The sequence below is a fragment of the Cyprinodon tularosa genome, unplaced genomic scaffold, assembly GCF_016077235.1.
Source record: "Cyprinodon tularosa strain WSP-4 unplaced genomic scaffold, ASM1607723v1 ctg74, whole genome shotgun sequence".
In the NCBI taxonomy this organism is placed as follows: Eukaryota; Metazoa; Chordata; class Actinopteri; order Cyprinodontiformes; family Cyprinodontidae; genus Cyprinodon; species Cyprinodon tularosa.
The window spans coordinates 1,951,767-1,976,086 of NW_024039496.1; the positions used below are offsets into that span (position 1 = coordinate 1,951,767).

Here is a 24,320-nt window from a genome sequence, read left to right on the forward strand (position 1 = left end):
GAAAAGACAACTCCAAAATAACATAAATTACAGGTCCATTAATGAGATCGATATTAGAGGATTTAAAACCGTTTTAAACCATATAACAATTGTGCTAATAGTTGAGTTTGAGCTGCTGTTTTATTTTTTTAACTAATGTCCATGTTCTCTGTCCGTGGTACTGAAACACTGATGTGTGAAGATTGTTTTAAATGGTCTTTTACAAATGTTCTTTAGCCAACAATCAGAAACATTATTATTAAATTAAAAGCTAAAATACCTTATGAGTGTTATACTGTATTATACTATACATATGAGTTCACATTTTGCTCTCTCACCGTCTAGTTGTTTTTTTTTTTTTTTTTTTTTTTTTAAACAAAGCCTTTTACATAATATGGTCTCAAAACTGCATGAGCCTTTTTGTTTTTTACTCTATACATTTTTATAATTATTAGCAGGCTGTTTTTTTTTTCTTTTTGTATATTTCAAACATTTTATATTAGCAAATGTCAATGTAGTAGGGCTGAAACAATTATTCGAAATATTCGTGATTAACTGATTATTGAAATGATCATAAGCTATTTTAGTAATCGATAAATCGTTAGCTTGAGTATTGAGACTGTAAAACATTCCTTTATCTGACAGAGGAACCCACTTAGTGCAGTAATTATACCAGGATTGTAAAAACATATGTAAACATTTTGCATTCAAGATTAAAAAAGTTGTTAATCTGTTAATATGCTCTATCTAGAACTCCTCAAGTGGAAAAGTTTGAGTTCCACCTCGTTTAAAGAACCTTTCGCAATCCGATTCTTAATTGTTTAATAGGAAAAATAATTGACAGATTGTAAGCAAAATAATTGTAAGTTGCAACCTTGAAATGTAGTGTTTTTGGACCTAATCATGCTTAGGAATGGTTTACATCTGCTTGCTGTCTTTTAACATAAATTGCAAAGTATTAATGAATACTAATGAGGAACCCCACACCCTCAGCAGTTTTGCCTGTGTGCAACTTTTACCTAATCATGTCATCATAGAGTTTTGCTTTTGCTTTTTGGTTACATTTAGGGCATTTGGATGAGAATTTTTAAACTACATCCTTTTATTTCTCACAGGGGCCCCATATCTAAACTCACCTTCAAGCTGATCCTGGCCCTTCTCTGCTCTCTGATTGGAGCTTTTCTTACGTTTCCTGGCCTACGATTGGCCCAGATGCACCTAGATGCACTTAATCTAACCACGGCAAAATTTACACAGTGAGTTTTTGGTTTCATCTTGTTTTTTCTGCAGTAGGTTTCATATTACCCTTGGGGCTGAAATACTAAGATTCCAAATAAGGAACGCTAAATTGCTTGTGAAGTGATTGCATGTGGAATTTGTGGGCATGTTTGATGTTTGCAAAACAGATAACGGGTGCAAAAGAGGTGTGGACACCCTTATTAAAATGAGAGTTCTATGTGTACCACTGGAGATTTCAGGAGAGCAGAATAGATTTGAAGTTAAGTAACTTGTGCAAAATTTTGTTTTTCTCAATTTGAGTAACTGAATTAGTACTGCTATGGAGATTGGACAGCAAAAAAGTGAAACACTGAAAATATAACAAACAAGTAAAAGTCTAAATTTGCCACTGTAAAATTTAGAAGGCTTCACTGGTGAATTGAACCACTAACTCTGTGGTGGATGGCACAGAAAGCAAGAAGATTAAAGACTGTGAGCTTATGCTGTTCTAGTGATTCTTGTTTTGGTTATTCTGTTTTTTTTTCCATGTTATTTTTTTCCTGAATTTGGCATCGCTAAAGCAAACAAAACATTCCCATTTTCAGTGGTAAATGATTTTATTTATAACAGTGCTTTTCTCGTCCTCCACTGAAGTTCACTTTTTACTGTAGTCAAATTCACCCAAACACATTCACTAATGCGCACATATTCATACACCGATCTGCAGGTCAGTAAGCAATGTGCCTTGCCTTAGGGCACATCGACATGTGACCAGGGGAAGCTGGAATCGAACTAACAATCTTTCCGCAGCGTTACTCACTGATCCACTGTCAAAGCCATTGTGCACTATCACTGTTTATTTGTAGATCTCCATCATCCTCCTCCTCAGCTCAGTTATAATTAAGATAGAGTTTGTTTATCATGATTGTAACAGGGGAAGGTTAGATTTCTAAAGCAGGACATTAGGGTTAAAATGAAAGACTCCAGGTCAGCTTTTCAACAATACACTAGGTCAGAATGATAAAGCTTTGCAGCACTGTTTACCAGATGTCTCTGCTTCTTAATTGTTTCACAGAACTTTGCTTTATATCAACTTCCTTTCCCCTCTCATTATGGTCCTGCTGTGGGTAAAGCCTATTACCAAGGACTACATACTGAATCCCACTCTTGGGAAGGAGAGTGTGCCTTTGTAAGTAAAAGTATCATGTCCTTACCATACAATACTATATACTGCTTTTTTTCTTTTAAATACTGTAAAAATCATATTTAGTTCTCTTATCGGCAAAAATACATTTCCAAAAATAAAATCTACATTAGAAATTGTGTAAATGTTGACTTCTGATTAATTTGTAATGTTATGCAACTTTGCCTAATATTGCAGTAACTTTCATATGAACTGTCAACGTAGAAACTTGTAACTTTCTATTACAGAATGACTGCTGACTGTAATATCTTAGCAGCAGAGATTCTAATGAATTAGAGGTGCTTTACATTTGCACGATAAGACGAGTTTAAGAGATTTAATATAGTTTAATTCACCAGTTTCTGGTCTCTCTGCTGCAAGTCAGCTTCTGAGTACTGTAGATCTACCGGTATATGATCTTATACGATACAGTTTAATGTTTCCATACAGATTAGAGGTTTTTAATGAGAAGTAGGAGAATGTTGAGTTTAGTCCCTCAATGAAGTGACAACAATGCAGACGTTGTCTTCATACAGTTGAATGAAACCAAAAGCAAATATATTATTGACAAAACAGTTTTGTTTTTTATCTTAACTCTCATCGTTAATTCTAACATGTCTTATACTTGTTGTTTGAAGTCTGTCTCCTATCTAACTTTCTTCTGCCTTTGACATAGTCTGTTATACACATCAAGGTCAAACCTGATTAAGTTTAATTTCATGTTACACTACCCCCTTTTCACCTTTTTATACCTCAATTTCACCCTCTCTTGCTTTTTCCTCTGAGCTGTTTGTGTCTCTTTTTCCTCCCCTCGTCATTTCTTTCTCTCTCAGCATCTCTACTTACTATCCAGATGGAGCTTTATGATGTTTTTTCGAACCAGAAAAAAAAACAAACTAGTTTTCTTTTTGTTTCTCCTCCCTTATATCCGCCTTCCTATTAATACCAGGATGAGTGAGGAGACATTTGATACGTTGAGGTTATGGCTTATTATACTGATGTGTGTGCTCCGACTCGCCATGATGAGACATCACCTACAGGCCTACCTCAATCTGGCACAAAAGGGTGTGGACCAGATGAAGAAGGAGGCAGGACGGATAAGCACAGTTGACCTGCAGAAGATGGTAACTACTTTGTTCTTGCTTCTTGTTCATGTTTTGCCGTATTTAAACAAAACCTCAACTGCTTCCTTTATAAAATACTTCATACTGCACCTGCTTGAAAAATAAATATCTATTACTTTCTATCAGTAAAATCTAGAATAATAAATATTTTAGTTAAAACGGTTTTGAAAATATGCTTACTTAGTTGAAAAATACTGACCGTTTTATGCATTGTTTTATGAAAATAGTTTGGTAAATGTAAATATGTTGTGGTTTTAGTATTTGCATTCTTATGAAGTCAGAATTCTGCAATAAGTGCACAAGCATAATAAATACTCTAATGAAAAGTTTTATTTAAAGATGGGATTAAAAGATAGCTAAGAGGAAAGCTCCTTTCGTATTTTAACAGCGAAGACCTGACAGTTATCATAAACAAACGGCCAAAAAATGTGATCAGATTGCTCAGCCAAATCCGAGCGCATGTCATAGCAACCGCCGTAGCAACTATATGCTTTGGATGCAGCCACAGAACCAGTAATGTCAGGTGTGTACCTGTTTCAGGGCGCTCATGTCAATTTTTGTCACTTTGAGGTGGGAACCAACCTGAGAAGATAAACTGCTTGTTATTGATTACTTTTCAGGAAAATTCTACCGTTGTAATGCTGGACAGATGATGCTTTACAAAAGCCTCAAACTGCAAAGAAGTTTAAATGCCTGTGTTCACCTATAAACTAGAGTTAATTCAAGTCTTACTTTACTCAATAGAAACAGTGAAGCTAGCATAAACTTAGCTCATACTTCACATTCTTCATTTTAAAGCATATCAGTACTCCTGTCAGAAAAGTGACAAAAGTTGACCTGAGCGTACAGAAAAAGGTCCACCTGCAAGTAGGACAGAGCTGCCAGTGCATAAAGAGCAAGAGCAGGGAAGGAGCTTTTAAAGCAGAAGAGAAACTTTGAGAGAAATCGGGTGACTAAAATCAGGGGATATTTTTTTCATTTTGTTTTTATTATTGATTTATTTATTTTTTTGGATTGGCCCTTTTTTAACCAGCTATTGAGAAATTCAAAAAGTAAATCTTTCTCCAGTCAGTGACAGCCACCCTCTGTGGTTTGGTTGGTGTTGTTAAGGGAAGATGAACAAATGTTACATAGAAAGAATAAAAAATCAATCTTCCACAATTTCAGATCTAGATAAATTTTATAACAAACCTTAAAAAAAGATAAATAGGGCAACTTCGCTCAAAATTTTTCCTTTTTTTTTTAAACAACTTAAATGAGCCACATGCACGTCTTAAAGGGAAGTCATATTTGAATTTTAAATCATTCTGGCTTAAACATGTTTATTAATGTACTCTTTATCACTTGATATTGTCCCAAAAGTTAGAAAATTTCTATTTTTAAAAAAAATTTCGTCATCTTATGCAGGCCAGTTAGTTATACGTCAGCTTGTACACTTAAATTCGGCCAATCATGCATCAACTGTCATCTGTCAATCAATTTGTTTTCGGTCATAGCATCTTGATTCAGTTGTTGCAGCTAATATACGCGACGGTTGAAATAAGAATTATTTACTTTACCCTTGAGTTACGTCGGATGGACGTCTGTGTCTTCAGCAGGCATAGAGCAGAACTGGCAGCGTTGCGAGGCAACGGCTCAAACATGTACGGCTGTAAGCCTTTTACACCAAACCAAGCTTCTGCCGCCCTGGCGTCCTCTTCCACAACATTTTTGTCCCCGCTTTCCTCCTCTAAATACAAAATGTGTGACAGAGGAGACTCATCCATGACCTCAGACACAAAACTCTCCTCCTCTTGCATGTTTTCGCTGTCCATAGCGTTCCTGACAGTGTTGTTTCTAAGTCACCAATTTACTTGGTCCCAATGTAATTTCCCATTAGGAACCTGCTAGCACTAAGTTGCTATCTGGTTAGCAAGATGCTTCTGGCAAACTGGCCAAACCCAAAATGCTTGCGAACCTTCTTCCGCAACAATCCAGCCCCCTTGATAAATGACCAATCACATTCACTTTATTCACTCGTGTAAATCGGGCACCACTCAGGAGAATTTGGAAATGCAATGGTTGGAACAGCCGTTTCCCTACGACTTTAACATATCATAGAAAAAATAGATGTTAAGAAATCCATGGGGCTCATTTAAGCTGTCTAAAAAAAATAATAAAACAGGTTTAGCAAAGTTGCCCTATTTATCTTTTTTAAGCCCCTTTGTGAAATTGAACCTACTAGATTGTGATATTACTAGGGCTGCAACTAACGATTATTTTAAAAATCGATGAATCGGCCGATTATTTTTTCGATTAATCGATTAATCGGATAAAAAATATTTTTTATACTAACCTCTTTATTCCAAAATAAACATTTTAGACAGAACAAACAAGCACACAAGTACAGGTTGCTCATTAACTGTAAAGGTGCAATATGAAAAATAAATGTTTGTGTTAAAACTACGCAAACTTACATGAGAAATGTAGCTGTACATCCACAAAATATAGGGTACTTTGTTTCATAAGGTGCAAAAAAAGACATTTTTGTTTTTTAAAGCCCCTAAGGGGTTCAAACAATAGGTCCCACCATTTCAACAAATGAGGTTTTTTTAGACTAATAGAGTTCTGCCTTTTAAGACAGGAAAGTATAGCAGTTAAAGTTGCTACTTGAGAAAATACTTAACCATAGAGATAAAAATAGCCCTGTGATTCAAATTATAAATTGTATTTGGAATAAAAATGAGAGAACTAGGGGTGCTAAAAAACACATCCTCCAAAGACAGATATTTACATGGGAATGTGGCATATAATTAATAGACATATTACTGATCTTCCTTGATTTTATTCTGCTTTACTTCCATAAATTGCAGGATCTTCTTTACTTTATCTTTGCCAGAAGATTTAAACTTTAAAAGCCTTGCCCTCATAATTTGCAAGTTAATTTTTTTATAAAGAAAATATAAACGCTGCTTAAGCTAATTCAAATGAAATTAAAAGTAAAATAAGTAGCCAACCTTATCACTGTCTGTAACCTACTAACACTGTAAGGAAAGCATCAGATGAGCTACCTGAGAAACTAACGTTACGTTTCCCCACTTTAAAACGAAACAAACATGGTCGCTCATCCTGCTGATCAGCTCTCTTCACTGCCATCGAAGGCTCCAACGTGTTTCCTTTTCAGGTGCTGCATCATAACAGCGGTGCTTCCGCGCCATGTTAATTTGTTTTTACAAAAGTTGCATGTTACGACTTTTTTCGCTTTACAAAGCACAGGCTATTTTAATTATTGTGATCAATTTGCGCCGTCAACCCGGCGCATGCGCGCTTCATTTGCAGTCTGGACGCTGAGGGTAAACATCCTCTGACTGCAGCGCTGAGAGGGACTCCTGCGGGAGCGGAGTTGGGATGGGGGAGGCGCCCCACGGTAGGCTTGTCCCGATCCGATACGTGGATCGGATCGGGACGCCGATATTGGCAAAAAAATGCGAATCGGCAAAGAATGTAAAAATGCCGATCCAGACTGCCGATCCAGTTTTTAAAAAAAAATCCGGTCCGTATTTTCCAGTTTCGCCGATTGAAACGATCCATTCCACTATTTTGCGCCAGTGTTCCCCGAATCCGGTCCGCATTTTCCAGAACACCTTCAACACACCCACAGGTCTTTTTGGGTCTGTCTCCCGGCCTAACCATTAAAACAGGTGAATTGGAAGATAGCGGGGAAGGGGATCCGTGGTCAGCCGTGTGGGATTATTTTATCCTGCATGATGTGTAGATAGAGACTAGGTGTGGAGGAGATTGGGGAGTATAAGGCATTTTTGTGTAATAGTTCACTGTTATTTGCACTGTTTTTTTTTAAGCAGTGTCTTTTTTCAAGAGTAGAGTCCTGATTCTAAGTTAATAGAATATTTTCCACTCTTGTCTGTTTTGCATTTTTATTAAAACTTACAGTAATACTTGCACCTTTAACTGTTTACGGTTTTACTGTTCACTGTGCAATTTCAGATTGCTATTCATAATTTTGTCCAGTTTGTGTTTATCTCTTAATAAACAGGTACGTTTGTTGTTACCAAGCATTGTGTTTTATTCAATCTCACCTAATTCAGCTGGCTAGATGTTATCAAGAGTACTAAAACCCTTTTCAACATGAGTCTTACAACTAAGGCTAAATACTTTAACTTAAACTTAAATGCATGCTTGAATAGGCTGGTATCGGCCAGTATCGGTATCGGATCGGAAGTCCAAAAACAATATCGGTATCGGATCGGAAGTGCAAAAACCTGGATCGGGACATCTCTACCCCACGGCAATGACGACGGCGGCGGATGACGCATTAATCGCGCGACACAACTAATCGATCATGAAATTCGTTGCCAACGCTTTTAAAGTCGATTTTTATGGATTTTATCGATTCATTGTTGCAGCCCTAGATATTACCATAATATGAATCGCTGTAGGGATCTGTATTGTCTAAAGTTTACACATGGAGATTGTTGTGGCTGTTTTTGTGCAGAAACATTATGAACTAATGTTCTACCTGTTCTAGATTGCACGTGTTTTTTACTACTTGTGCGTAATCGCACTACAGTATGTGGCACCACTGGTGATGTTGCTACATACAACTTTGCTGCTAAAAACTTTAGGTGAGTGACTCCTATTTATCCTTTAAAATTTTGTTCAATTGTTTTTGTTTTCTATAACAAAATGCAATCCTCCCATTCGCTACAGGTGGTCACTCCTGGTTGATCTTTCCAGAAGAAGACCTGCCTTGCCTCCATAATATGAACCCTGATTCTGTGTTTGGGGCAGAACAAATAGCAAATCCAAAACCAGATACAGTGGTGGAAACTGGAGCCCAGGCATCTGTGGCCCAACTTTCAATGGCTCTGGGGGGCTTACGGACTGTTTTTAGCCCCCTACTTTTCAGAGGCCTCTTCTCCTTCTTCACCTGGTGGATTGCTGCCTGTCTTTTCTCCACCTCTATTTTTGGCCTCTTCTACCACCAGTATCTAATGGCAGCATAACAGCAGCAGCAAACTTAAAATGCGGCATTTAAACCTCTACAGTGCTACAACCGTATGTTGGGAACGGACTGACAAAGACTTTATGTGGGGCTACCGAGGCCTACTCGTGACTCTGCTCCTCCATTCTTACTCCTCCTCGTCTCTGACCGCCTCAGAACAACTGATCATATCATCAAAGCTCAGCTCTTGGTTTTATTCCCAGTGCTTCCTCCACAGATGACTGTGAACTTTTGATTTTACTTGTAGAAAAGTGATGTTTTTATTAATTTGAGCAGCAAATGCTGGAAGTCTTTATAAGGCTTATAATCATAAATTGTGAGAAATAAATTAATTTCATCACTAAAGTGACATAGCTTTAAAAAATAAATACTACAGACATCTTTATGAATTTGAATGATAAAACAGTTGTTAATTGTAGTGGACACTTTTTAAAATGTGGACTTTCATGCAATTCTGCATTGTTTTATAGAAACTGGGGGCTAATCTGATTTATTCACAGCAGCCCTCATGTTATAAGTCTTTAATCTTAAACGGATTCAGATTCATGTTTTGTAAAAAAAAATAATAATAATCCTAAATGTAGCTTATTTACTGCTCAATGCAGATCAGTCAGAATAGGATTTAAAAATGTTATCCTAACCTTTAAACAGTCTCTTATTTTAATGGTTGTCAGGTCATTTTTAAAATAGAGCATCAGGCTCGGGATGGTATGAAAATAATAACACCACAGTTTGAATAACATACTGTAAAATGAATATAAAAAAAATTTAATAGATAATCTTTTTTTTTTATGTGAAATCAGAAGTTCCTACTGCTGTTAAGCTCTCAGAACATATTGTTTATAATGCTACTCTAGGCTCCATAGCGCTGGAGAAATGGCTCCTTGGACACTTTCTCTGGTTTTAAAGGAATTTCAATATAAATAATAAATGAAAATTTTAGCAGTTTTTAAATCCTTGGTACTGACTTGGTACCAGTAACTTGCTAATGCCTGAGTTATTTGAAAACTTTCTGGAACTATGGAGTATGATTGGGCAGACACAGACATACAATCTGGGAACCAGGGTAGATAAAGCCTCAGTTTAAATTAAATGCATTGTAAAGAAGCTACATTTAAATCTGGATTGTAGTAATCAGACACTTTTTAATGTCTTTTTAGTAGTTTGTTTTTTCTGTATTTGTTGGGAAACTGATATCTACCTTACTTTGTTCACCTTTTTTTTGTCTTGCTTAAGTGCTGGTCATTTCCGCCCTTCTGTAAAACGCCAATAAAAAGATATATCTCATGATTATGACTTAGCTATAGCTATGACATCATTATGAGATATAAGTTGTTGGTTTTTCCGATAGTGGCTAAAACAGGCTTCCACATTTCTCCCCTTCACCAGGACTTAATGTTTCTCTACCTGACTTTTTCAGGATATGAGAAGAGGTCGTTTTGTCGTGAAACGTGTTCAACATGCATCACTTTCTGTCCAACTTAGGGGCTATATTTACCCACTTTGACGACCAGTGATTCAAATAAATACTCTGTAATCCACTCATAGTGTACTGTAAGAAAATGTCTTGTGACTTTGACAGATATTAGCTCGCTGCTGGGGATTACTCATAGTTCTTATGGTTTTAATCGCAGATCATAATGTGTCATAACTGGCCAAAAAAAGGGATCTAAACCTCCAATATAATTATATATTTAACTGTTTAATTTATATTTGCAATAATTAGTTAACTACCTAATGAATTTAACTGTTACTTTATATCGAACACATGGATGTAAACTGGTAGAAGGTCGAGACCAAATGACAGTTGGTACAAAGATGGGTTATTAGTTCTGTCTTTAAATGTTAGAATTTTTTTTTCTTTAACAAAATGACCTGCTTTTTGTACCTGAAGTGTCTCACATAGTCTTAAAACTTTATATTAAGGACCAGAGAATCTTAACTGAGGTTGAAAGCATGGCAAACAAGAGCTGTTCTCACCAAAGAGCAAAGTGAAACCATACTTCCTTGCCCTGAAGTTCAGGTGGTTGACTGAGTTTAAAAAGAATAAAAAGGATTTCTGATGTATTTCAAGTTTAGTTTGTTGCTTTCATGGTTTTACGTGAGCCATTTTAGTAGGTGTGTGATAAGATGAATCGGTTTTATGGTAGACCAACATGGGCTCTGTCGGCGCCCGGCATCATGTCCCTGTCTGCTGGTTTCGTGTTCTCAGCTGTTCGTCAGCGCTATACTCAAAGGGCATTTTGATGAAAAGAGTCAGCTGCTGTCAAGATTGCACAGTTTGTTCCGTTTTTTTTTTTTTCTTAACCATCAAATTGAAGAACGTGTTTGTTTTTGTTGGTTTTTCTGTTTGTTTTTTGGTTCACAAATATACATTTTAAAATTGTGCCAAGTAAAGATCGTAATACCCAACAATCTTTTGCTAAGTTGCTGTAGGTTGTATTTCTGCTATTGTAGGAAACTGCACTGGAACACTGAGGCCTTGAGTTTTCCGGAGATCTGACTAGGTGCATTATGGAATACTACTGTAGTTTTGGTTCAAACAAAGACTACAGGTGTTCACTAGATCTTAGTGGAAAGTGTTAGGTTGGAAGGAAAATATGCGCACAAGAAGTCATGTGCTGTTGACTTCCTGGCCAACATGGTTGCCCGGTGTTGTTAGGAAGTAGGACGCAAAGTTTTAAGTTCTCTTTGGTCCAACTCTTTACGTTTGAGCTTCAGTTTTGATTGAGCTCTGGTTTATTAACTCCAGTTTTAAGTGTTATACACAACTACATATTCTAGCAACACCATATCAATTTCTTTTTCTGTGTTGGCTTTAGTTTGTATCTGTTGGAAACAGTGGGGAATATGCTCATAGTGAATGTATCAGTCCTGCCTAATTTTATAATTAATTGATTTAAGTTGATTTTACCCCATCATTAACTCCACATCACTGCAATCCACACATTCCTTGTCTAATGTGTTTAATCTGAATCTAATGTTGGTATTTGACCTAATCGTTTTTTCCATTGATTTTGGGGGGTTTTGTATTTATTTGCTGAAGCCTATGAACATTTCAATTTAATTGTTTTTTATTATTGAAGTGCAAAATGGCTATTTTTTTTTCTTTGTGTTTGACAAATCAGTGACAGATTAACTTTTATTTAACCTCTTGGTCTGGGTAGTTGAAATATATTTAGGATATTTTCAGAATTCACTGTTCAGATGAATGGTTCTGATGATTTTCAGGTTGTTGTTTTTTTTTTTTACCAGTGAAAATGTTTATTACTTATTTTCGATTCACAAACTAAAATAACAGACATTGTTTCATGTATTTATTTCTGCTTTAGATTTTGTCTTGAATAAATTATCTTCTTTACTATGTCACTTTTTTTTATTTTACACGTCATTGTAAGGTCCTCGGATGTGGTTATGAGGTCCTTGGATTCGACTTGAATTGAAATCCCTAAATATAAATTTTTTCCCCTTTTTTCATTATAAACTTTGTTACCAAACAACAAAAGAAACCAAAATGTGAATATAGTTATATATTTATATATATGCTTTTATTTTATCTATAAGATCATTCAGATCATCACCCCAGAGCAGATTTAATGTAGATTAGGTTGTAATACAGACTTTTGAACCATCATGCAACAGCTTTCTAACAGCAAGTTTTGGAGATTTTTAACCTCACCTGACTATTCTCTTTGTGTTCTTGTTACCACAATTCTGTGGGAATAGGAATTGTTTTGTTTCAATAAAAACAAAAAATTGGTAAGATTTTAATATATCTTTAGTAGTGAGGGCATGGAATGATTTTAGATCTGTTTAGGTACGGCTACTTTTCTCCTCGAAGATTTGAAGGGACACAGCAGACCACTATACAAAGTGACAGACAAAAATAAACATGTTATTCAACTCAGTAAACAGGAAATGGGAACTTTATATGCCCATTGTTAATATGAAGATGGTAAACAAAGCAAAGCATGTCAGATATATTTTGAATGATTGTTTAAAAAAAAATAAATGGATCCTTTGTTTAGGGATTGTCCTCAATAGCACTTTCTCTTAAGATGCATATTCACCTAGAAAGCTCCACTTGGTGAGCAAAAAGCAAAGATATTAGAGCAAAGTTACCGAGATATAAACATAATGGACATATATGAGTGATATTTCAGAACCTCCGTATCTGATGCAAGAGGTTCAGTTAGGAAAATGAAATGGTAATTGTGTTAGACCTTTGTGTGTATGAAATGCTCCATGTCCTTGTTCAATCTATAATATTGATTTAAGCAGTCAGTGGTCATTGATTTGCTTTTCCTTGTTAACTGTCTCCATTCTCCAGGGAAAGATTTGTAGACTTAGGGATAAAATTGACAAACACTCCCAAAACTCCTCTCAATGCACGCTGTTCGCTGGGAACAACATTGGGGCAGTTAATACAGGACGAGTGGCATTGTCCACATGAGCGGGAAAACTGGGCCAATGCATTCACTCATAGGTAGACAGATCAATAAGACAGCCTCCAAAACAAACCACTGGAGAGGCTCCTTTATTCCTCTTGAGTGGGGCCTTTTCACAGAGGGCCCTTCTTCGCAGCGCGCCGTGGAGCAGAGACCCCCACCCCTTCATCACCACAACACAGCATGAGGAACCGAGAAGCTTCTGAAGGGGTCGACGCTACAAAAGCGGGCTTTCTGTCTAGCACAGAAGGGCTAACCCATCCCAATGTTGATTGTGAGAAGCAGCAGCCATACTTACTTGATTGACCTGACCTTCTCTCATGAATGGTCGAAAAGAGCACTTTACATTGCTTGACCTCCTGTTACCAATTTTTAGGTGTTTTTTCCTTTTCAGTGATACTTTCAATTAAAAGAACGAAAAAAAGCATTTGGAAAGGTGTTTTTTTTCTCAGAATGCCAATTATAGAATGGCTGAGTGAGATCATAGCAATCTTAATATAAAACATTCAATCACTCTTTTTCTAAACCATCACAGCAATTAAAGCAGGAAAAAAAGTGTTTACTGGTGTGTAGTATAACTGACCTTTTTTTTTTTCTTGCTTTCACTACTAATTAGTTTAATTTGTTATATATTTACAAGAAAATTGATTAATTTTTTTATTAGACATCCATAATAATTGAAGATATGTAAAAAAAAGTATTTGTCATGTTCATAAAGATTTCATCTAAAGGTTAAGCAATTTCAGACTAATAAACCATATTTGCAAAAGATTTAACTTCAGTAATGAGTGAAATTTGACAGTAGGGATTTGATTTATTTAAAAGAAAACGAGATTCAAGGTTTTTGTCATTTGCATAGTCATAAAATAAAGCACTAAGAAACAAGGAAGAGTTTTGTTGCATTTTATTAAAAAATAAATGGAAACGACTTTTAAAATATACATAAACAGTATGAGAGTGTTTTAATAAAAAAGGAAAAGTAAAGCAGACTGCAGGCCGTGCCAAGAACATATTGGTGTATTGATATCAAGTGACATATATGTTAAACACATTTTTAAAAATACATTTAATAAATATTACTACATGGTATTAAACACATTTTCAGTGCCATATTTCATTTGTTTTGTCTTTCAGTGATTGGGAACAACAGTTAATATGATACTTTTTTCCCCCAACTTATGCCAGAGCTTATTCACAAACGGCCAATGTTGAGGCTTTCATTATTTATTTCACGATTAACAGAGGGTCCAGCACCAACACAGACGGAGAAAAACGGGCAAAGAAAATGTGACCCTGTCCTTGCAAACACTGTTAACATCTCATCTTCCTTAAAACCTGAAATCTGCTGCCTTGTGCCTGAGAAATGAAATGACTGGCTGCCCTTGAAGTAATCACCGCTCCTCTCAGATTATTTTAATCTTTGATTAGCATTGTTGGGTTTGGGGTTTCCACCCTTCATTGTTGCGTGCCTTTAATTAGAGCCACATACAGAGTAGAGATGTGTGCATAATCTTCCTACTCCAGTAAATCAAAGGCTTTCTCAAAGCAACATTTTTGCTCACTTTCTATGCTCTATTTACAAGACAACTCATAAGTTGTCCCTTTTATTAACAGCATTCAGGCACAAATTTAAATGACAGAATATTGAATTCCAAAAATGCCTGAATATTTTTTTCATGGATTCCACAACAATAAAAAATAATCAAAAAATATTTCCCTGAATGTCCCACTAAAACAGATGCCTCCTTCACAACAAAAAGCAACAGGATGGACTGCCCTCTAGTGCCACCGCCTGAGCGTGGCACATTAAGGATGGGGATGGGGGGCACACACAACATGTGCAGCAGCAGCTGAGTATCTGCTTCTGCTTTTCAGTGCCGACCAATCACAGAGCCCAATGCTAACTCGTTCATACATCAGGTTGAAGAAGCTGGCGAATGCAAATGCTCTGGGATCAAGGTGTCTCCTTGGTAGTGTTGCAGCACTTGTTTCCTCCCTTTCATGTTAAAATGATAAGAGTAATAATGTGGCCGGAGAACAGGCCTCACATTGAGCCGGAGGAAGGATGAGTGTAGATGAGATCTTTGATATGGATATGTTATTGCCATTCATGCAGCAGTCTCAATGACCGTTCATTAGGAGGATTTTTGGCACTTGAGTGAATGTGGGACTTGAGCTGGAATAAAGGCGCTGCACATGATGTTGCCTGTTTCTTCTTTGAGCTACATCTGAAATAAATGATGAAATAAATAATATACCAAATTCATTATTCTGCATTGTTCTACCCACACGTGTGAGACAACCAGCTTTCCTGCTCTGCGTGCGTCCGCTTCAGTGGAGCTAATTTTCAATGTTAGATTTTATTAGGGAAATGATTCAGCCTGCATTCATATAGCAATTCTACCCCCAAGCCATCATCATATGGCGATAATGTCAGCCAATGTTTCTAATTAAGACAACATAAATATCCGTGTCTTTGGGAATTGTGAAAGTGTTTGGAATAAGGACGATAAAATAGTGATTCATGCTCTGAATTACAGATATTTTTTCAAACAGTTGGTTACTGGAATTATATTTATTTTATTTAGATTGATATATTACTGTGCATCAGTGAGCCTATATGTATGGGTATAAACTCTCTTTGTTAGAAAGTAAAAAAAAAATCAGAGATTTCAGCAATACGAGAATACCTCTGATCATATTGTCTCCTTGTGCTTAAAGAAACAAAAAAAACCAATTCTATAAAAATAGCTTAAACAGTTTTGGCGAAAAAATTTTTCACCGTTTGCATGTGAAAAGGGAAATTGCCCTTAAGTTTGCTACTTGATCTTGTTTGCTTGTGAGAAACGTAGATATTGACACGCTGCTGATTCATACAACCTTTTTGACCTTCTTGCAAAAGCATGTCAGGCAGAGGATGGAGGGTCGCTGGAGTTCTTTGGAGTGGTCCCCTGGGAGACTGACCCCTGGACACCAGAGACAAACCTGTCGTGCTGCAGACACATGTTGACAGTCCGTTCACTTCTACTGTCTTTCCTGTAGGGGAAAAAAAAAGTTTAAACTTTTTTAGGACAGATATATGCAGACATTTTAATGCTCTCATTTAATACACATTTAATAAAGGTCAGGCCCTTTTCGTTTTGCATGTATAAGAAAAAATGTAGGATTTGGTCTCATTTGACCAAAGCCTCTTTGTTCACATTGTAACTCTTTTTTTCATTTAGCTTATGGAAAACTGCAGAGGATATATAGCCTATCAGGATGGAATATTTTCTATGTATAAATGTATGTACAAGAATGCATGTTGTATCCACCTTTATTATTAACATATTGACAGCTATTTATGTAATTTAAGAGAGTTATCTAAGTTTTATTAACAAACAAATGTCTAAAACTAATATATGTAGTGGTGTGTCAATTTTAAAAAAATCCTATACTGTATACTAAAGTTTGTAATGTGTGTCAAAATATATATGAAATGTTCTTTGGGTGATTAATTGACAGTATTTTCTATGTGTGATATTACCTGCTTAAAGTAGGCTCTCATATACACCAGAAACTATAAATGATTGAACAGCCTTAAAATGAAACTTTTTGCCTTTAAAACACTTTACTCAGGAGTATGAAAAAGGAAAAGCTTAAGAAAAAAAAAACTGGCACACTCATCACTCTCAACTTTGTTTTTAAATGAAAGATTGAAAATTGCATTTCACTTCTCAAGTATTACAATGAAGACGTAATATAGAAATAAGACATTTTCTTCCATTACTCTCTCAAAAGGGCTATTATCTGGTAAAGGTGAATGCATCCTGAGCAAGAAAAGCAACTATCATTCATCTTCTGCAATGCATGGCTGTAAATTATGGCATTATCTTCACTGCCACAGAAAAGAAAGGCTGAGATGAAGAAGGGTTTTGAAAATAAAGAAAATTATGTGGGTTGAAAGGAAAAAGACAAACTGTTCTACATACACACACCCTTCGGCGTGAAGTCAGTGAAAAAGATTAGGCTGGGCCTCATCCGGTGGGGCCTGTCAGATTTATTTCCGACATCAAGGAACTCTCTCCTCTCTCCCAGTCTATATCCATCAGAGCTCTGTCTGATTTCAGTGTGGCCAGAGCTGCTGCGCTTGGAGGCTCAGAGCAGAACTTTGTGGAGGTGTGTCTGTACATTCATGACTATGTTTCAGGAGGAGTCTGTAAGAAGCAGTAGTTGCCAGGGCACAGGGCCCCTTGGCATTCTGCCATGTCTGGCATCCCGGCGTGCAGTGGGAGCACCAGTCACCAGTGGAGGTGAAAAGCAGTGACACTGAGATGAAAAGGGGCCCCCCCCACCACCGTCCCATCCTCAGATTTGTTAGAAAATAATGAAAAAGACAGACGGATATGGGGAGAAGACGAAAGAGAGACTTTTAGGAAGCGTAAAATCGCTCTCACTGTAGTTCATGTCAATATGTCTCACATTTGAAATCCTTATTATAAATTGGGGTGTGGAAAAAGAAAGGGGGATGTGTTTTCATTGTTCAGGGACATGTGCTGTCTCACACACACTGTTCCCCTTGCCCAGACGCCTGTGCCACACCACCCACCTCTGTGGTTCTGCAATGTGTAACCTAGCAACTATTTAATTAAAATAGCATCAGCAAAGATAGAGGCTTTCCCCCCCTCCCTAGCAGGGATTTTCTCCAATCTCAATGCTTCTCAGTGCACCATGAATCAAAAGTGACTCTGTGTCTGCCACTATATTGTACGGCGCCCCCCCCCCCCTCTTTGATTCTGCATTTGGCTGTTTCCACAAAACTAACGACTTGCTTCACTGACTGACACAATGCATGTGGATAACATGTACAGCATGAGATGTTAGAAATGATGATTTCTAATGTGGGGATTTACACAAGAATCTCACTAGACATCACTAAGAATCCAAGTTATTCACATATAAGCATAAATCAAAACAAATTAGTTCACTAACTACAAGAAAAACAATGAGTATTGTGGAAATCATAGTAGGCCCAAAAATGTTTGGAAAGACATTTTTTACAACTGTTCACAACTTATCTTTATAAAATACACTGATTTAAATTCAAAACTTATGGATTTTTGAGTGAGCACCACTGATACTGTTATTTAGAGGCACTTTTTTATGATGTATGCAGAGCAAAAGAGCAAACCATCAAAAAGGTCTAAAAAAATAGGTCTTCCACTAAAAGAAAAAAAAACCTTACTTTATTAGCTACAGTTTTACACAGAAACCATAAATGATGGACTCTGCTGAAGAAAAGCCTGCTACTGTATAGCTAGTTTAAGGCTAGGTAATTTTAGCAAAGTAATTGTAATATTTGGAAAAATTGTTTGATCGGAACAAAGACAGCAAAAAATATGTTTAGAATGATAATGTTTTTCTTTTTTTAAAAGCATGCCAAAATCGAAAAGTTAAGAGGAGAACATCATGGTGTAGAACTGTCTCTCACCACATTGCATACCTCCTAAAACTAAAGGCAGGATTAATGTACTGGGATATTTTTAAACAGAGTTCTAAGACAGACTATCCAATAGAGAGTTTTTCAGTAGCGCAACGATTTAAACACAATGGCAATTAAACTCTAAATGAAACAAGGTTATAAGACTGCTAGAAAGACCAAGGCAATCAATTGGGTTGAAAATTAATAAAAAAAGCTTAGGATCAAGTAGTGTCAATGATCTGAAGAAAGTGTGTGTTAAAAAATGTGTTCAAATCATACCTGAGCAAATTATGCAACTCATTTCTGCATGCTTGTCGTCTTATTAAGCTGCCATTACCCAAAAATGGTTTTATTTAGTAGTAAATAAGTTTTACAAAGTGTTTTCATAACTAATTTCCTTTTTCATTCCACTTCCCGACATATTAATTGATGTATTCCTTGTTTTTTTTATGGATTTATTTACTATTGTTAATCACTTTAGTAGTTACAACCTGTGTGAATAAGATGTGAATAGCCCATTTGAAAATAACAATACACGATGTAATCCATGCTTATTTTCAACAGTGTTTGCGGCAGACTGACTCTATGACTGAGGCTCAAAGATTCAGTGTTGGACCTTATTCTACTGCAGCCAAGGTCATCTACCTCTCCGTCCTTCAGAGAACTCAGTCGGAAATTAATAAAAAACACCTCCCCTTCAAGAGTCCTCCTCCTACTTCTCTTGTTATTCGTCTACCCTGCTTGTACCACCATTTTCTTCTTTGTATGCCAAAACACTGCAGTGCCTGTTCCAACCTGAAAAGAGGCACCTCTTACCATGCTCTACATGTGTGCCAGGCTCGGGCAACACAGAGCAATTAGAAGAAATGTGAAGCAGCTCTACATGTCAGCGTACGCCACACTCACTGCCACTCAAACTGCATCTATGGGAAGCAAACAATGGAACAATGTTCTAGTATAGCTGTCAAAACAGAAGGCCTTGGTTTTGTTTTCTCTCATCCCTTTTTCTCACCTGTGTTGATACCCTAATGTGTCACAGAGCTGCAAAGTTAGCTGCCCTTTTCTTGATTTTCTTTAATGTCACATTGCTACCATGCAGGTCATGAACAAGATTCAAACGGGACCTTTTTAGTTCCTCTCTGTGGGAGGAACAAAAAATGCAATGCACTGAAAGTCATTGTAAATGGCTCTAATGATCCAGCATCAAAATGGGAACATTACAGGGTTCAACTCCGTCTAAGGGACCTTCATGCTTTCTTCCAAAACAATGACATATTTCTGCCTCTTATATCCTTCCCACCTTCGTTTTTCATTGTCTCTATTTCCTTTACACACATTTCTAAAAGACATTTTATATCAGGAAAAAGGAATGAAAGAATCAGAAAATATAAAATGGATCCCATCACATGAATGCTTCTGCCTAATAGTCACTGAGAAAATCACTCTCTACCCAATTTAAGAGGATTCTGCCACTGGACCCTTCTTTGTGTGATCTTTTCAATTAAATGTATCAGTAAAAGAAAATCCACTTGGCTTGAATATATTCAAACTTCAGCATTAGTCTGGCTTCTGCTGCAGTAATAGCAAATCAGATGTTAATTAAGTCATTCTTCTAAATCAGATTTTTAATATTTGCTAAAAAAAACAATTTTTGTCATCCTGTTACTTTAAATAGAAGCAAGAAATACAACAATAAAATGTGCAAAATTCTCCATCTTTCTAACTTTGTTCTATTAGCTTGGAGCAAATGCTACAAATAGATTTTAAGTTACGGTAATGCATCAACACTAAAATCTCTATTTAATATGATTTTAGTGTTGCTAAAGCTAGAGCTTTGTTGTGTTTTTCTCATATCAACCAAAATTTTACATACATGCTTGGAAATATACTGTTTTTTAAATTCATATAATATTTTTAAATTATTTATATTTCGTGTTAGGCAAGTAAAGTTTGTATACAATCAAGAGGCAAAAAATTCTAATTACTGTACACGAGGAAAAATAAGTACTTTGCAAATGGCATACAGGCAACACAAATAATTAAAGAGAATAAAAGTGATTCATTGAAATAACATTATAATATTAATAAGGAAAAGGATAGATAAAAAATTAACGTTGGACTGTAAACTTAACTAATTTATGTTAAGATATCAGAGTCAGAGACCACATTTAACAAATACATTTTTATGCCCTGTTAAAGATACCTGGAGTTCAGTCCTTTTACAGTTTCCTGGGAGTTTATTCCAGATTAGCATAAGAACTAAAAGCTGCTTCTTTAGGTTTAAATCAAACTACTACCTCTAAGGGAAAAAAAGGAGCACATTTATTCTTCTTTATGTTAAATTACTTTAGAAAGTAGACTTATTCAAAATTGGAGGTCATACCTCAAAGAAACCAGAAATCAGTATTGAATTAGAAAATAAAAAGAATAGCAATGAAAATAGTCTAAAAGCCTTTACTTAATAAAAATACAATAATGCACAGTTCAAAATATAGATAGTTAAATAGCATTTTTTTCTTTAGAAAAAACTAAAATCTCCATTTAACACGTCTTTAAAATGCTACTGTGTTCTCCCCTTTAAGCTGTAGTCCATATAGCTTATGTAAATCTTGGAGAATGTGTGTTCACACAGCGATTTGCATAATGGCACATGATTTTGACAGAGAGAGGGACCCCTTGACATTTTTATAATGGCACTTTACAGGGTGGACAAGGTTGGGGGCAGGGTGGTAAAATGCAAGGCAGTAGTTATGGAACAAAATATTGGGGCCTGTAGAGTATCTGCAAGCCAAGAAGTGAGACAGTGATTCCAGGGTAGGTTGTGTTATTAGGAACATCGTGTTCCATATCAGGACTTCTAAAATGAACAGAGATGTAGACGTATGTGTGTCCTCATTTGAAATGTATTCCATTTTTAAAAAAATACAAAAAATGAATTGATTTTATTAAACTTCTGATTTTCTATATCTATATTATTTCTAATATTTGGTCATGTTACATTCTAATTTCTCACGAATTTGTGTCGCACCAAGTATCACATATTTATGCTCTTTAATGTCGGAGTATCTCCCTCCCCCACCACTACCACACACACATATACACACACTCCTCCCTCCAGGCGTAACAGTTGGTCTCTAACAGATTTGCACAACTACCACATCTATGGAATACGTCAAGGTCAGTAAGGAGAAGAGCATCCCCATAGTATGATGCTGTTGGCACTGTTTGTTTTTTTCAGCCATGTATGGTAAAAAAAATGCATTTTCCACATCTGTGACTGCCACATAGAATTCATGGAATTTGTATGGCTTTATTTCAACTAAGACTTTCTCTTTTCCACTTTTCAATAGTGGACACATTTCTGCTGTTTAGAACTATTAGTGGATTTCTGCAGCTCCCATGCAGCTCTTGGCTGCTTCTTTGACTGTGCTTCTTAGAGCAAAACCTTTACCAACCAAAGTTTAGCATCTGGAGCAGTTCATGCCAGTGTGAACCCAACCTGGACCCTAAAACAGACCAGAAAACTATACCCTGCCAATCTTAGCGCAATATATCCCAATCAGAGCTGTTTGCTTGCGCTGTGAATGCATACCGTCCCAGCAGAGCAGGAAATAGAAAGATGGATGAGATGTAAGAGCATGTGGGTAAAAGAAATGGAAGAAGAATAAAACAAGAAGATGAATTTGAAGACAAAACTATATGAACATGTCTGGTGGGGCTACTTAGAGTGGTAAAGGTCCATAAGTTTATTTTCTGTATTTGTATTTTTCTTGATTAGTTCATACTGGAACAATACTGCTCCCTAAACACTCCCTTGAAACTGGAATTACATTGTTTAGCGAAAAAATGTCTAATTTAAAAATCTCTGTTAAAGCAAACCAGGCTGACTGAAGGGGTCACTTTTACTGATCTCTAGCGGGTTTAGATGGATGGTCAGGGATCGTTAGGCTCATAACTTTACTATAAGATAAGATATGCGACATTGATCTAAAAAAGATACATTCCCTGTCACAACAGCTCTTGGTGACACACAAACAGAGTGCAAAGTCGAGAAAGGTGCAAGAAGAATTATATTAAGAATGCATGAAGGTATCTATGTACATTATCACTACGGTTGCTACTAAAATGTATTTTTTTGGCCCATCAATCAAATTGGTAACTACCTTTTTGACTAACTGATTAATAATTGGATAGAAAAAGGTGCTTAACAGGTAAATCTTTACAGAACTCGAACCAGCAGAAGCGAAAACTAAACGACTCAAGAAATTCGGGATAGATTCCAAAAAAGTTAAAAAGCAATCCACCGGACTTTGTTTCTAAGTTTGAAGATTTTTCGGTTCCCATCCAGGAAGCTTTTTTCAATTCAAAATGCCAGAAATAGCATTGAGTTTGAAGTTTTATAGAGTGGACCAAAGCAAAGCCTTTGTTTTGGTCCTTGACTTTTAACTTTTTTGGAATTACTATGACCAGTATGACAGAATCATCACCAGCAATTCTGATAGAGCATATTGACTAAGGAAGAAGATATATATATATTTTTTTTATCTTAAATTCAAAATGTAAATGTTTTTTTCTACAAAGATAACTTAATTACTGCTTTGTAATTAGGTCAAGTCTGTATAAATTACAGTTTTGACCTAATTCCTACATTTTCTATGCTAATTGCAGCTCCAACTTCTGAACAATGGACAAACAATGCTCTGTGAAACACTCAAAGCTTCTAAAAATGGTTTTAAACTTAGCTCTGCTTTACTGTACCTGACCGCCCTGACAACTATCCAGTATTTTATCTTGTACGTCACAAACAGCCCTAGTAAAATATATTAAAGTTATTATTTTTAATGTAGCTACATGTGAACGTATGAATATTTTTTCACAGCATCAAAATATAATTTCCCTCGCCCTGAATGGGAGGGATATTTTCATTAATTACAAAAGACTCGGGAGCTTTCTATTTGTTTTTGCTTAGAGACAGCCAAATTAAACCCAGCGAATGTGGTCCTTGTCATCACCAGTGGGATTGATGGAGTCCCAAGTCGCAGACAGGGCTGTGCCCGACCGACACAGTTGTCTGTGGGAGAGGCCACCAGCAAATTAAAAGGTCACAGACTCTGATGGCTCTCCCTTTCTACTCTGACACACTCCCCTATGTCTTGTCTGAGGAGCACACGCAGCAATGACATTATTTTAGCTTGCCCAAACAGATTAGACAATACTGCAGCCTAAGGCCATATGCTGTGCCTGAGGCCATCTAAAAGTCCCCCCCCATGTATATGTCCATGGGAACAAGAGGCTAACTGAAAGGACTGTCTGGAAATTACACCCTTGACATGTCCCGATGGAGGTATTTCTTTTAAATTATGCTGCATAGATAACACAAGATGGCTGATAAACAGCAGTCAATTCATGGCGCACAAAAGGATAAAGTTACACAGAAAGAAATCAAGTAAAATAAAACAGAACTGATTATTTCTGCTTAAATTTCTTCTAAATATATATATTCTTCTATATATATTTTGATGGGACCTTGAATCTAAAACCAAACACATGGACCTCAATAAAAGAAAGATTAAAGATTGAGTCTTTAAAACCTTGAAATAAGGAACATTTTAATGTTGATGCAACCACTGTATTCAGGACTCATGAATCCCTTTGTTTGTCATACATCTGTCTCACTCCATGCTTCAAATCTCTGCCATGCTGACATGTAGACACACTGGAGCATAAGCAGTTACTTCATTTAAATGCATAAAGAGCCTCACTCACACCCTTACACACACCTGACACATGCATTAATTAGGACACAAGACACAGGCTAGCCTCTCCATTCACACCCTGAGTCTCTCTCATTAGCATGACAGTGGCTAGCGGTGGATGGGGGCCTGTCGGCTGCAAGGTTCTCTCC

At 36.4% G+C, this 24,320-nt stretch overlaps 1 protein-coding gene across 1 annotated transcript in view; it reads left to right on the forward strand.

The window, feature by feature from the left end:
* The window catches only part of tmem161b (transmembrane protein 161B), a 31,587-nt gene extending 19,717 nt beyond the window's left edge, over positions 1-11,870 (forward strand). Inside the window, exons 8-12 of the mRNA XM_038269831.1 lie at positions 1,095-1,235; positions 2,273-2,386; positions 3,330-3,504; positions 8,030-8,126; positions 8,212-11,870. Coding sequence (XP_038125759.1) covers positions 1,095-1,235; positions 2,273-2,386; positions 3,330-3,504; positions 8,030-8,126; positions 8,212-8,507 — 823 coding nt within the window. The 3' untranslated portion in view covers positions 8,508-11,870. The remainder of the gene's footprint in view (positions 1-1,094; positions 1,236-2,272; positions 2,387-3,329; positions 3,505-8,029; positions 8,127-8,211) is intronic.
* The last annotated feature ends 12,450 nt before the right edge of the window (positions 11,871-24,320 follow it).